General features: G+C 53.7%; 1 protein-coding gene across 1 annotated transcript; it reads right to left on the reverse strand.

Annotated features, from left to right (window-relative positions):
- Positions 1 to 3,189: 3,189 nt before the first annotated feature.
- On the reverse strand, positions 3,190 to 13,494 carry LOC119094488 (uncharacterized). Its single transcript, XM_037217546.1, has 3 exons — positions 13,383 to 13,494; positions 3,530 to 4,522; positions 3,190 to 3,474 (listed from the first exon to the last, which is right to left on the reverse strand). The coding sequence occupies exons 1-3, from the start codon at positions 13,389 to 13,391 to the stop codon at positions 3,190 to 3,192; spliced, it is 1,287 nt and encodes a 428-aa protein (XP_037073441.1). The 5' UTR covers positions 13,392 to 13,494.
- Positions 13,495 to 15,225: the final 1,731 nt, after the last annotated feature.

Raw genomic sequence — 15,225 nt, forward strand, 5'->3', positions numbered from 1 at the left:
AATGAGCGCCAGAAGCTGTTGCACACGGCAAGCTCTAGAGTAAAAAACCGATTAGTTTTTACCTTGGCCTCACCTTCACACGTGGGCTAGGGTTAATGAACTTTGGTAGTTCAATTGTTGTATTGCCTAAGGGACTATTTCAGAGATGCATTATTTTGTCTAACACTCCGTTGTTGCATCAGATTGAACGATTCCCTAGAAATTATCTTCACTGGATCCATCGCTTGACTTTGACCTACTGTAGGTCAGCGACATGGCAGAGTACATCAAAATTTTTGATACCAAAATATCCGCTATCTCATTGTCTAAACTATGAAAAATTTGGCGCAGCTACGCCACGTTGTTTCTGAAATCAATTAAACTTGCAATGTTTGATTGTACCTTTTCGTCTTGTTGCTATAATTACGTAAGGCTGCTAAGTGCATTTGGCATGAACATTATGCACATAGATTAGACAGAAGTAATTACCTCATTCCTCGGAGAAAAACTAGGATAATAAAGATATAGATGTGCTGATATTTTGGCAACATGCCTTCATCGAAGCCGATAGTAAAAGTGAATAGATAGATGTAATGACATAAGATGCGTTAGCTAATTGTCTAACTAGTTTTTACCTTGGCATGCCCTTTATACGCAGCCTTAGGTCGGTGGAATTTCGTAGTTTAATTGTTGTACTGCCTGCACATATTTACTCATTTAGTTTTGGCAACGGTGCGCTCAGTGAAACAATGTCATTTTTGTCCCACAGCATTTTTGCATGACTTGGGTGTTGAAAATGGTCCTTTGGCAGTACTTATTACCATGCACTTCTGCTATTCGATTCGATAAAGGCATTTTGCCGAAATATCAACGCATCCCTTCCCATCCATCCGTCCCATCCCATCCCCATCCCTTGTTTTTTTCTCCGAGGAATAAGACTATTACTACCGTGTTATCTGTGTGTTGCTAATAACGTTAAATAGTTGAACCTGCAAAAAATGTGGCTCATACTGATGTGCATAAAGTTTTTAACAGTTTTGCTGGTTTGCGTGGCGTCTTTCTTTTCCCAGTCATTTCATTTGTATCATACCGTATTTCTACACAGTTCGGCTGTTGATAGGGGTCCTTTGGCAGGCTGGTATTTAGTGCCTCTGCGTGCATCCTGTTTACATGATCAGTGCATGTCATGGTGTCATAGACGGCAAACGGAAGCAAAATGCGCAGCGATGGATGCGTCTCCAATGCTCGGCATCTGTTAGTGTAACAAATAGACGTTTTGAAATGACAAAATCGTAATCTTCTACGAATCATGAAGCTTGGAGACTCAGTCGGCCCAACCTCTTCTACGGATGCCACCCGAGTTGACATCGCCCGTGTGGGTGTATGGTGGATGGCCGACTTTCCGCTTTTGTGGAACATTTTACATTAAATCAGTGTAAGGCGCTGGAACTGGTAGGAACATTTTCCCTTAAGAGCTACATTTAAGCTGCATGAGCCGTGCCATTGTGTATAGAGCTCGCATGACCTTCATACGGTGCCTAATCGGACGATAAAAACCGCTGAATTTATGTCCGTATTCAACAAGCTCACTTCTACCAGATTTATTCCCCCACGCTCAGCGGGCGGCTTTTTCAACCTCTCCATTCACGTCTTATCCACATGGCTGTGAATTATCGGCCTCAGCCCATATGGCAGGGCAGCCGGAGTTCGACGCTCCCCATCCAAAGCACAACTGACACCGACATGGCAGGCCAACGGGCTCGCGATGTAAAACGCTAGATGGAACGCTGATCCTAATTTACATTCATGTTCAGATGGCAAGCCCGTGGAATGCCACCCGGGGCATCGTTTATCAATCTGGGACCATCACTTCGGATCGCTCGGTTATTTTTATTTACCGTCCTCAGGCGTTAAAAAGAGACTGCAAAACATGACCTGTAACGCTATCGTGGCTGTTGTGTCCTACAGCACCGCGGAATGACATAGAAAGAATTCCACAGTTTCTTCTCCACGCACAAAGCGGCCACCCATCTGTTAATATCATATCAGTCTCTTGTTGTTTGTTGTGCGAAATCCCAAGCACAAGTGCATTCTGCTTTCAGCGAATCACAACGTTAAATAGCAGTGTGAGGTGTGTGCGTGAGAGTGCGTGGCGCTTCTTTCCGAATGCTTGTATTCGTGGTCTGGACCTTTGCTCATCTACTGGTTGCGAGTCTGTGGATCCAAGCTATTGTTTTCTGTATTACTTTATTCGTTTGCCATGGTGTAATAATCATCATATGATTAAAAGCTTACCTTTTCGTGCCTTTCACCTCTTCCCTTTCGGACGCAAATAATGATGACTTGGAGCATAAGTCTCTGTATCTGGAAGATATGAATCATGAGCGTATCTCGCTACTTGACGACAGCTACTAAAAGCGCTGGCTTCACAAGATTTCTGGTGGTTTCTAGTGCTGTTTACGAGGTTTGCGTGTGCAAACAGACCCGGACGTCTTGTGCGTAGTGCAACGTCCAGCGCAGCGAAGACTGCGGTCCACGAGCCGCCGACAAAGGTGGCGCGTTCCGCGAGCCGCCGACGAACGTGTCGTGTTCCGCGAGCCGCCGACGGACGTGGCGCGGTCCTCGAGCCACTGACGAACGTGGCGCGTTGAGCTGACGGCCGACGAACGTGGCGCGTTGAACTAGCGGCCATCCCCATGACGCTAGCGTCAGTTTGACAAACGAGCCTCAGCCGCCACCGGGTCGGGTCAGTGTCCTGGTGACCTCGCGGTGTCCAGCGGCGTCCAGCCTATGATCATTACCCACCGGTGATGGGGTCGTCCTTCGGCCGCGCGCCCGGCCAACCCAATCTGGCTGCGCAGCGTGCCGTGACCAAACAAAGGTCAACATCACAGGAGGTGTGTATTCAATGTAACCAAGCCGCTATGAGGGATGACAATGGAGATTGTTCACGGTTCGGCTGGGCGCCACGCCGGAAGCGCGGCGGGCGAACTGCGGCGAGTGCGGAGGCGCCACTACGTAATCGCCGCGCACGTCTCCCGCGGGGTCGGGCCCCGCTACTCGGGAGCCACCTCCTCCGCGGACACCGGTGCTCAGTCGCCGCAACTGGCCGCATATATACACGGGCACGCTAACACAGTCTCATGGCATATCACTGTCGCCGCCGACGCGTCAGAGCGCCTCGGAGCTCGCTGGCGGACGCGCGCGCGCCTACAACAGGCTGAATTGCAGCGACACGCCCAGCGAGGCGACGTCGACCTCGAGCGAGCTGGCGGCATCAGCGCCGCGCGCCGCCTTCTCCCTGCCCAGCGACTTGAAGCAGACGTTGTTGAGCGGCCGCATTTTCTCCGTGTCGACGGTCACCTTGTAGGCGTTCTTCTTGAAGGCGGATGGCGTGAGGCCGACGCGCGAGTCGCACAACAGGTTGGCGCACTGGTAGGAGAACTCGGACTTGGCGGGCACCGCGCCGCCGTCCTGGCCGAGCTGCGCCAGCTTCTGCCGCAGGCACGTCTCGGCCAGCTCCGGACAGTCGAACGAGTGGATCTTGTACGCCTGGTAGAAAAGGAAACGCTGCAAGCTTCTTCGAGGTGCCCGAGTAGGTGGGGTTGAGCACCATGATCTTGGTGCCGGTGCAGGAGTCGTCGTCGGCGCTGACGACGCGCACCTGCGTCAGCGGCGTGTCGACCGTCGTGCCGATGTCGTTACTCTGCAGCGCCTTGAAGCAGGCCTCGCCCTCCATCTTCTCGTCGTCGTAGAGGATGTAGTTGTAGTACCCGAGCGCCAGCTCCTCCATGTTGGAGTGGCAGATGAGACGCATGCACGAGTCCATCTCGCCCAGCCAGGTGGCGCCCAGCTTGTTGATCAGCTCCATCTTGGCCGGGTCGCCGACGCACGAACTCAGCACGGACACAACCAGGTCTCTGGCCAGCTCGAGGCGCGCGTACTGCGGCACGAAGCCGGCGGCGGCCGAGCGTGCCTGCGGGCCCGAGTACATGGTGACGTGTGTGACGGCGCTGCGCTTAGCGGCGCCGCGCTGGCTGTGCGGCTGCACGTGCATGGCCGGCCGCGTCACCTGCAGGTCCGAGTCGCACAGGATGAACGCCTCGAGCGGCTGGATCGAGCTGCCCTTGAGCGCCGACAGCAGCAGCAGTCGCTGCTTGGCCAGCCGACCGGCCGAGCACGACGAGTCGTAGAACACCAGGTGCAGGTCGCCGGCCGCGTAGAACGTCACCGGGAAGTTGGATTTGCGATAGGCGTCGCGTGACTTGCGCACGTCATCGAGGCAGCGCGCGCCCTCGGCCGTGCGCTCGTCGACGCTGACCGAGGCGTAGGTCACGCCGCCGGCGCCATGCACGGTCATCACGTCTGCCGTGCACAGGATGCCGACGCACGTCTGCGGCGCGCTGATCTGGTGCAGCTGCAGGGCGTCGGCGCTCAGCGCGTTCCCCTCGATGTCCTGCAGCGGACGCGCCACCAGGCACTCCATCAGGTTCAGCGACTTGGCGCGCGCCGCCGCCAGCGCCAACAGCAGGGTCAGCAGGCTCTGCGGAGGGAGACGTGGCGAGTCAGCAGACGTGCCGTGGCGTGACGCGTGATGCGTGATCCTGCCCGGTCGCCGGGCGGCGGGACGGGGGGGGGGGGGGATGGCGCCGCGCACGCCGCACATCCGCCCGGCGGCGGTGGCAGGCACGCGAGAGCCCCGACACGGTACGCTGCGCGCGCAGCGTGGGGATCTGTGGCGGATTTGCACGGCTCGGTGGCGTTTACGTGCAGCGATGGTAGGTGAGCGTGGTGAATGGGTCGGTGAACACCACAATAGAGGCGGCGGTCGTCAGGTACGACAATCTCGCCCTGAAAATCGGCGATGGGGTAACCACATCGCCGCAAGCGAAACGCCTCTGGTGTGCTTATCTATTTCACGGTGGCAAGCGCAGGAGTTTGTCTCCAAATTGAATGAGAATATTGCCCATAAAAAATGGCGCACACCTTATCAACAGTTATTCTCACCTACCACGAACTTCCCGGATTTCATGGTTTGTAAGCAGCCTGCATCCGGTGCAGCACTTCGTCCGCCTACCCACCGAAACGTGGGAAAAAGGTAATGGTGGCGCTTCTAGAGGGCTGGAAGCTCGGGCTCACGAGTTTGTTTATTTTGTCTCCATTCTTGTCAAGCATCTCCACCTAATCAATGTTAAACGTAAACCGACGAAACGTTAACCGATGTTAAACGAGCTGACCCTTGCCTCCAGAGCCCCCTCCCGTGGCAAGCGGGCGGTGGTCAGCAGCGCACCGTGGCGCAGCGCCCGGTGGGATTGTCCCATGAACTCGTCGATCAGTGTCAGTCGCGTTCCCAGGCCGCTGGAGCGCTTCAACACATCGACCTTGGCGGCTGCGCGCGGTGCGTGGCAGGCATGCGCCGGCGAGCGCGAATTATCCGGTCATTGCCGGGCAGAGGCAGCAAAATGGGCCGGGCCCAGGGACGACTGCCCGCTCTGTAGACAGATCAGCGCCCTCCGAGTAGCAGCCTATGGGCAGGGCTGGGCCAGCGCAACCAGACCGGCGGTCTCCGAACAGTGCAGACAGGCCAGCGGTCTCCGAGCAGCAGCCGATTGGCCGGGCTGTGTCCAGCACAGACAGACCAGTGGTCTCCGAACAGCAGCTGATTAGCTGGGCTGTGTCCAATACAGACAGGTTAGCTGTCTCCGAGCAGCAGCCGATTGGCTGGGCTGTGTCCAGCACAGACAGACCAGTGGTCTGCGAACAGCAGCTGATTGGCCGGGCTGGGTCCAGCGGCCTTAACTGTCGGGATGTGCCTTAAGGACACGCTGTATTCCGACTGTGACCAGTCACAACAGCGTGCGCAGTGCCCCGGTCTCGTAGTCCGGGACCTGCACCGGCACTGAGCACCATAATGTCAGCTGATCCATGACCTCCTAGTCCCAAGGTCCTCTCGGTCCGGAAGTCGGGTCACCGATCTACACGAGACCGACCGTCGGTTGGCGTGCGTTCAGCCAGTCAGCGGAGAGCGCTCGAGCCGGTTGGCACCCGTGGTCTCGTCCCCCACAGGAAGCCAGGTCGGCGGAACTCGACCCGACCTTGCCGCGGGCTGTTCAACCCTGGCGCTGCATTCCGCTCGGTGCTCGCCGATCTCATTTTCAATCGTTGATAAAGAGGAATGATTGCTGTGCTGTGGGAAGGGAGGGAGCGCGCGAAAGAGAGAGAGAGAGAGAGAGAGAGAGAGAGAGAGAGAGAGAGAGAGAGAGAGAGAGAGAGAGAGAGAGAGAGGGAGAGAGAGAGAGAGAGAGAGAGAGAGAGAGAGAGAGAGAGAGGAATAGAGAGACCATAGATCTATCGTTAGGACTAATTTGTCGCTTAGCGCGTCCTACATAGCGGTAAGAGGGTATTTATTGGCTTTTAACATTTTAGTTTCGCCGGTGAAAGCTCCGAAGGCAAAAAGTGGACTGGCCCACTCCCTGCCCGACATACTGTTACTATACATAGACGAATAGTTTCATGATTTGGTTTTTGCCCTCACTCTGTTGTCGTTTAGGCGGCTTTTTGAGTGAGGACGCATCCACACATCTGTGAGTATAAGCGGAGGCACGCAAAATACTAACCGCATATGCAGTTGTGTCCATACCACGCCTCTTAAAAGATGATCACCGAAACATGCCATCGTAAGCTCACAACTTTACGGCAACATCATCTGCATACAAGTTGCGAGGGTTGCAAGAAGCAAGTGGGAAGGTAGTGTTTAAAGCTTCCCCGCTGGAGAACGAAGACAAACAATTGCACTCGTGTGTACTCCCAGTGGCAAGCATCCAACTCTTCATTTATAAGCATCTCTCCAATGAACATCACCCCTACCCGCAGTGGAGCACGCACGCGTCGGGTTTTAAAAGACTAGATTGCAAGGGCTCTCACCACAATTGCAAATGACTCCCCGCGGAACCAGCTCTTCCATGCTTACCGCAGATAAACAATATCACCTGACTGTAACGTGTTAGCCCAAGCGTTGTACAGCGCTGGACTACGCTACGCTCACAACTGAAGTACGGGGGCAATAATATCAGTGCAAGCATGCACAATGTAAGCTGAGAAAATGTCCTTCTGTGAAGAAATAACATGGGCAACTAATGCGTGCCATCAAGGATATGTTGCGGACCCAAGTTAGTACCACTGATCTTACATATCACTAAAACACACATCCGATCAAGGTATAGTTGACCCTATTTTCTCTCAATTGCTGCTTCAAGAAATGGGTGGATTCGCTCAGCTGGCATTCAATATTTGTGTGATGCTATTCCACCGTAGGCCAGCAAAGAACATCGTTGTAATTGAAGATCGAATGTGTGAGCTGATCCTAGCCCAAGGTCTTGTAACGTCATGGAATCTCTTCGGCGCTCCTACCATGCCATCTTCTCATCCCGTCAGGTAAATGATGCCTGTACCGTGTGTACGTAAATACGACATGAACTGGTTTCACCCGGCCTGACAGCTTACTCATTACGAGCAATCTAAATGACGAGGGCAAAGATTGCGGATGTCACACCGCGCCACCGCCTGACTCGTTTGCTTTGCGGCAGCACATCTGGCATGGAATGACCGAGAGTGGCCCACATCTCCCGTTGTGCCGAAGCAGGCGACCAAGTCTTGAGTGCCGACAAATACGCAGACAGGCTGATGATCACGCCGACCACAGTTTTGCAACTTCAAAAACGCGCGTCTGAAGGGAGCTGATGCAAAGTAAAAACCGAGCTATTTTCTTCCAATGTTCTGATCACTCTGAGATTGCCGGCAATGCCAGCCGACAAACGAGCGTTCAAATATAATCAAGTAGTGTTAAGATACATATCTATCTCTGAAATGGCTGCTTGTGTAATTTCTGTCAATCGCCCCTAATTGTCCACGTCAGCGAACTTTCCAGGCGGTTTATTAGAGCGGCTGTTGCAGCATGGCACCGGCCAACAGGTGAACAGCAACGCCTGTGTTGTAAGCGCACAAACCACTGAGTAGGGTCCGCATTCTCCACAAAAAGCTCCGCTCCATCAGGCTGTAGTGCTATGCAGGCGAGGTTGTGCCTTTGCTGGCCTGGGGGGGGGGGGGGGGGGGCGCCGACCCAGCTGTTTCGAGTCGGCAGGAGCGGGTGGGAGGAGCGGCGACGCACCTGCAGACGACGGACCTCATCGGATGTGGGTCAGTGAGACATTGTCGGGGTCTGTACTGATGATGATGGTGACTGTAATGTATCTGTAATCGAAAGTTTTATACTGACATTGGCAGTAATCGACCCAATTGTCATGTGTTATTGCCTCTTGGGCAGGGTGCTGACAAGCGAGCGGCGATGGGCGGCCGAGTGGGGGCATTTACGTCCATTTTGGCGCGTCGTTCGGTGGTTAGCAGGAAATCGCCGGTTGCTTTCATGTCAACCTCGCTCAAACCGCCCCAAAATCAAGCCCTGGCGTTTCAGTGAGGGCTGCAACTTCAGAGATACAAATGATTGTGACTGAAATTTTTGTATATGCATCGGCTAATCGCATGTTAAGCGGTCTGTACCGGCCGAAATAAATTTCTGGCACACGGGTGGTGGGTGGTCGTTGAGATTGGGGGCCCGTGAATCTTTCCCAGGTTAATTTGTCTATATCCCGCGTAAATCGGCGACCCGGTTAGGTCACTGCTGCAAGTGTGGCCACGCAAGTGTCTGCATGACACCTTCAGCACCATTACCTTGATCTTCCGTTGCATAATGCTGGCCATGGGCATATACGCCGAATTGCTCTAAAAGTAGGTATGCTGTGACCTTGCAATTGACTATTCCAATTGTCTTTAATTTAACCTGCAGCGTATGACGCATTCGGTGTCATTGAGTTCCGTGGCTTAGCAGCTCCAATTATTCCATGTTTCCGTGTTATTTGAAAGCGAGTAACCGTGACTCTAGTGCCAGAGGTTCTCTACATGTGACATGCAGTATTATGGAGCTACAGTCCAGGTCCTTTTCCAGTACTCAGTTTATTTATTTGGCGCAGTTGTCCTCATCCATGTGGCTTTATTACTTCCATCTACGTGGTTAGTTGACTACAACAATGCTGACGATTCAGGGGATTGCCTTCGCCGCAGAGTCGTGCGTGGAAATCATACATAGCATTGAAGTCAGACCTGTTGTAATCGCGTGTGGAAAACAAATAAATCCTACGTGACAACAAAGCATGAAAAACAGCGGTAAGAGTCCGTGCTTAAACACGGAAACCACATGATGAAGCATAATGGTATCCCAGAACGCAAGGAGTTTCGACAGTTGCTTGCTCGTAGCTGGCAGAAAAATATTCCCTTCTGATTCTAAGCCGGCGCGATAAACTGACAAGCGTGCATTCCGCTCCGGTTATCCGAACGCACCGAAAGGGGATTTTACGGACGATTGACTGAACGGGTGCAGATTCGCACGTAACTGTCGATGGCGCATGCCGCGCCGTGTCGTGAGAGGGCCGACTGCGTGCGTCGGTATTTAATCACCAGATGACGTCTGCTTTAGTTGTTCACTGGACTGGAATATCCATAGCGGCCAGCAATCATCAGTCATCTGCGGATCCGGGACGAGCCCATTACGTGAAGCGGGTCTCGTCGGAGCGTCACCGCCTGTCCGGCGTGACCCGGTGGCCTTGGGCGGCCCCCGTAGACGGGTAACCGCTCTCTGACCATCTGCAGCACACCCTGGTCAGGACCCTCCGGCCACGTGCAGCGGCCAGGCACGACCGTCTTCAAGGTGAGCCTCTCCCCTGGTGGTGAGAGGGGCGTCACGGAGGGGGCTGTGGGTGTGAGAGGGGCGGCACGGCACACTCAAAACGGGATGCGAAGCTCCGGGTGTGCGACCAGCACGTTCATCGACTTTTGACGTCACTGGTGACGAGCACGTGAATGAGCGGCGAGGTAGGCAGACGGAGACGATCGGAATCCCGTCAACAACAGCAAACCATCGCGCCGGAGAATTTATCCCGACCGAGAGCCAATGCACTGTCCGCTGCGGCAGGAGACCGCACGAGCGTCCATCACGCCGCAGCGCCCGCCGGAACGTCCGGCGCCGCCGCGGACGTCGTCTCGCGGCGCGGCACACATTTCGTCGCATGAGCGGGCGGACCATCTGCGGCGGCGGCGGCGGCCGGACGGCGGCCGCGAGCCGACGCGGCCCGGCGGCGCCACCGGAGCGGAACTGCCACGCGCGCCCGGCACGGCCCGGCCCGGCCCGCCGCCGGCGGCTCCAGACCGGCCGGACTGGGGTGACCGGGGCTCCAGGAAGCGGGCTAGGAACCGAGCAGTACGCCCCCGTGCGGCCTCTGGGTCCGCTCGAAGCGAGATGATCTCGCTAAACGCTGCCTGCTTCGTCGGGATGAAGTTGTTGTAGATCTGATTCATATGAGCGTTGGAATCTACTGACACTTTTTCATGAACTCGAAGTTGGTTATTTTGATGCATTTTTTTGTAGCGGGGGTTCCATGTAACACACACCCGGACGGCAGCAACGCTTGCTTAGAAACCACAATGCAACGAGCATATGCCATAACCCACATTCAAAATTACGTAAGTTGTTGAGTGCATTTGCGAAGAACATTATGCATGTAGATAATACAGTACTAATAGCCCCATTCCCCGTAGAATAACCTGAAGAATGGAGAGATAGATGGATTTGTAGTTCGACTACATGCTTTTATCAAAACAAATATCAGTGCTTAGGTTACTGACGCTACTATCAGAAGTGATCCTAGCGATACGCGTTTTGATAAATGTATGCAGCTGAAATATAAATTCATCTATCTCTCAATTCCTCTGAATAATCATCGAGATATAGGGCTATTAGCACTGTCTTACCTACAACCCATATTCACATTAAAGACAGCAGCTCCCCGTGGGACCGTTCACTCGGACAAAGGTGTGGACAAAAACAAGACGAAAGGAGGCTTTCAGAACCGGCCATACAGTTAGGCAAATAATCGAACGGAAACTACGGCACCAAATGCCCAGGACACTTCCTGGTCAATTTCCAGGTGGCCCTGCATTGTGCCGGCCTTGGGGCCGGAACAGTATATCCCACGCATGCCTGCAGTCATGCCAGTTGTAATGCTGCTGTCCCACGAGCCCTATTAGAGCTGCGATTTCCCACTTCCCGGTTGGCGCTGGTCCCGCACTTCCCATTCCGCTCAGCTCTGGGGACGCGGGTGAGGTCGATGCCCCAGGAATAACTCGCAACGATGTCACTTGCATTCCTCTCCCCAGAACCGGCCGCGCCGGTGACCGGACGTAATCGGTATACCGTTCTCCTGCACACTTGGCTGAGTTTCCCGGTCACTGGTGGGGTCATTGCGGTGACAACGGGTGGAATGTTAAGAGCGTGAGCGGCATAAAAAAGGAGTTCGCTAGGCTGCTCCCATGTGCACTGGTATGGGTTGGGTGTTGGGCGGTCTCACAAAGGGACTCCTCCGACATTCCGATGGTCGGAGAAACCCAACGCGTTCATTCGGTTTTATGATCGGAGCACAGACATTAAAGCAATCTCAGAAGACGATGTACGTGTTGCAGCCCGTCGCACCAGGCGTGCAAGCTTCTCTCCTCATTGCGCCAATGGGAACTCCTTTGAGTTAATGATCCATTCACACTCGTCCAGCCGCATGTTCACAACATGAACCCGCGCCACTTGCACTGTAGATGGAAAACGGCAACAGCGCTCTGGAGTCGCTTGATTCGCCTCGGAGGTATTCAATTGTCGGCCACAAGCGAGCGATACTGCACGTGCTTTGAGCTAGGAATTGTGCTTTATCTGATTTACGTTTTCGCTAACGCCGGTCATTCAGAGCGATATGATTTCCATTCCATACCGTGTTTTTTATACGTGCGCTTCTCCTTTCAAGAGAAGCCAGTGAGATAGGGCTCGCGAGGGTAATAGGCGACAAAAAAGCTGGTTTACAACCTCGACAGTACAACGGGTGCTAAGTAAAAAAATCGTCACAGCTGTCGAAAAGGTTCATGTACTCCACATGGGGCCACTGGCAAATGCGATCACGCCAAGCAAATTACGAACACGCAGACATCGTTGTGACGGCAGCCGTGGAGAAACGACATAAAAACCAATGTCTGGACCACCTTTTCAAACATTCTGGAGAATTCCAAGATATTATAAATGTTCCACTCCAAAGATAATGCAATGCACATCCTGTCCTCGATGTGTTCGTTTAATGAACAACGCGCGGAGACATGCCAACTGAGATGAGCATTCCACAACGACGCGAACTTACTCACAGCCCGGGGGCAACGACCGTCACCTTTCCCGCGCTCTGAGAAAGTCTGGCGCTGTTGTGCAAGGTATGCCTGACAGCCCGCGCCTCCTCTCATTGCACACCGCTGCACCATCAGAAGATGTACCGCCGTGGGAGGCAGACATGACTACACGCGCGGGGGAAGGCGAAGGGGTAAAGCCGTACTGCGGACCTGGTCCGCTATGACTGGTGGTAGCGATGGCCCCACCGGCCAACGACGGCGTGATAGACGCTGCTGTCTGGCCTTCCGAAACGGAACTTGCATGTACAGTGTGTAGAAATTTGCAGGAAATTCGACGTTGGATTTCGTCACGAATACGGAACGTTAGAGAGCCGAACTGATCTTCAGGAAAATCTAACTTCTTGCAAAACGTTTCAGAAATGGCATAGCAACACTCGCTCACCATCCCCGCTTTTCACGCCGGCTAATCATTATTCCACAGTAAGCACGAACAGTCTGATTGCACCGGCCACAAAACACGGGATTTGCATCGCATCAGGCGGTCTCTCAACTAAAGTCGGCAGAACGGCGTCAGCCACGTCGCAACGTTGCGGCCAGCCACATGCAGCGAGCTAGTGTTCCTGTGTGCGTCAGCAGCGGTTCAAAGGTCCCACCCCGCGTTACCCCTCCCCAGCCCTGCAGCACGAATTACAGCTCAGAGCGAGGACATTTGCATGAGAAGCCCACCTAGTTCACTCGCGGTCCTCCGGGTTTTACCGAAAAAGTTCTCTTTCCAGATACACGATCTACTATTGTGTATCGTGCCAGCCGTTTGAGTGCGTGTTGAACTGGCCCACAGACCAGCCCTTGTGATGGTAGCACTCTGCCTGGTTGGACGTAGCATGCGAAGTGCACACACCGCCGGACACAGCCCTGCCTCAACCCGCAGTGCGGGCTCACTCCGTGGTCGAGAGGCAAATCAAGCACGCTAACCACAGCGACATTTGATTCTCACGTACCTGCCGGGCGATCTTCCTTCCTGATTCCCGGCCCTGCGCAATCTTGATAGTAAAAACGCATAAAACCCTCAGCAGCCAATGAATATATACTTGGGCCTGTGTGGACAGCGCACGCGCAACACGGCGATCTCCGCCACCTACCTGCAGCATGGTCTGTCTCTCTGAGTCTGGTGGACTGAGCTCTCTCTGTCACGGCCGCCTGGTGAAGAGCTCGGCGCGCGGCAGAGGTGCAGGAGCTGGCACCGGCGCGGGCTTCGGTAGTCGACTGCCTGCCCGCCGCGGCCGCCGTCCGCTGCTCACCACTCGTCTGGCCGGCCGGCCCGCCCTCCCGCCCGCCCGGCCGCCGCACTCCCACACGCCGCCGCTGCGGGGCTTCCCGAGGGGTCGACCGTGGGGCGGCCGGGCGGCGTCTGATGGACGCGCGTGTCCCTCGTGGCTGTGGGCGGCGCCTTGCGAGGAGGCCTAAGGCCCGACATACCCTACCTCTTGTGACTCCAGTGAAGCTGGTGGTGAAGTTAGCGTGTATGGTGTGTTGAGACTTTTCGACAACTTACAGCATGCATTTGCGCCAGTCTGATAACGGTGTCTGTCAAAGCGCGTGCGAGAAGGAACCATCTTTTCGCATTTAGCTGGTAGATATTTCTCGCAGTTTCTTGCACAAGCAGAAGATGAAGGCTGTGCGGAGGCCAGTCCGTTGAACACCTACCGCGAAGATCCAACAACAATGATCTGCGCATCTCCGTCCAAGGGACTGCTGGTGGACGCCTGGGTTATGCAATATATTCAAAGCCTGAGCGAGTGGAAAAGCGTCACACGCGAATGGGCCCGGATAATGTATGAGCGATGTACAGCTAAGAAGCGCAAGCTCAGACACATATTGTATTACTGGGGCTAGGTCAGTGTAATGCCACCGAAGGCAGCGCTAACGCTGGCAATGTCGTCGCATTGTCGCGCGGCGGAGCAATTGCAAACCGTTTGTTTTTCTCGTTGTTAACCCGCGGCTGGCCAGTGGGAAGTTGACCTCCCCTGCTACAGCTTTTCGAGCACAGGTAAAAAAAAGCGCTTGCAGCAACACGCAATTTTCATTATCTGCTCATCTCAATTTTTCATCCTTTGCACGGGACTAATGTTTTGATCGATCAAGATCAGTGACCTATGCCAGGTCAGAGAGATCGATCTCTAAGAAACTTTGACCACACGTGACTTTTAAGGGGGTCATTTGTCATTATTCAAACATCTTATAGTAACAGAAATAGGCAGTACCTACAGTTCGCGTATTTCAGTTTTTCGACAAGGGCGAGGTCAGTGATTTGAGGTCAGGTCATTTTTTGCTATTTTGTCAACACTAATGCAAATTTGTACGAATTTTTGTGTACTTTTAGCGCTAGTGTATGAGAAAAGGAATGCAAGTTTACATGCACAGCCATCACATGACCACAGACCATGGCCCAAGTCACGACCTATCTATATGGATACCTTCAGCAAAACACATGCTGAACCCAACATAGGCAGTTTCTTCGGGAAATTTTGGACACAGAATTTGAATGCTCCACTGAAAACGTGTTGCAATATCATTTTAATGCATAGTGGGGACAAAATATATCATGTACATGCAGTCATGTGAGGCCATTAATGTACATGCAGTCATATGAGGTCATGCAAAGGACAATCATCTATGTTGCCAGTAACGGAGAGGCTACATTAAAGAGTGCGATGCATGTAGCCACCTCCTTAACGTGTTTGTGGAGCTGGTTACGCATAATTGCATGTGCCAACGTGCCTGTTCTCAGTTTGTTGTAAATACATTGCCAAGCGTCGAAGGGGCTGTGTACACTGTAGACAACAGCTATGCCATGTTGAAAGCCTCTAAATGTGCAACACACTGTTTCTGACCACAGATCGCAGATACACGGCTAGCTCTTCATTTTTTCATTTGGATTGCTCATGAATTGGACCTAAATTGACCTTAGACGACCTCTAGGTC

The sequence above is a fragment of the Pollicipes pollicipes genome, unplaced genomic scaffold, assembly GCF_011947565.3.
Source record: "Pollicipes pollicipes isolate AB1234 unplaced genomic scaffold, Ppol_2.1 Scaffold_4002;HRSCAF=4701_pilon_pilon_pilon, whole genome shotgun sequence".
Taxonomy (NCBI): domain Eukaryota; kingdom Metazoa; phylum Arthropoda; class Thecostraca; order Pollicipedomorpha; family Pollicipedidae; genus Pollicipes; species Pollicipes pollicipes.

Coding starts and splice junctions, on each gene's coding strand:
- LOC119094488 (XM_037217546.1), bottom strand. Junction 3,475..3,529: donor CGTTTCCTTTTCTACCAGGC/GTACAAGATCCA, acceptor TGCCTGCGGCAG/AAGCTGGCGCAGCTCGGCCA.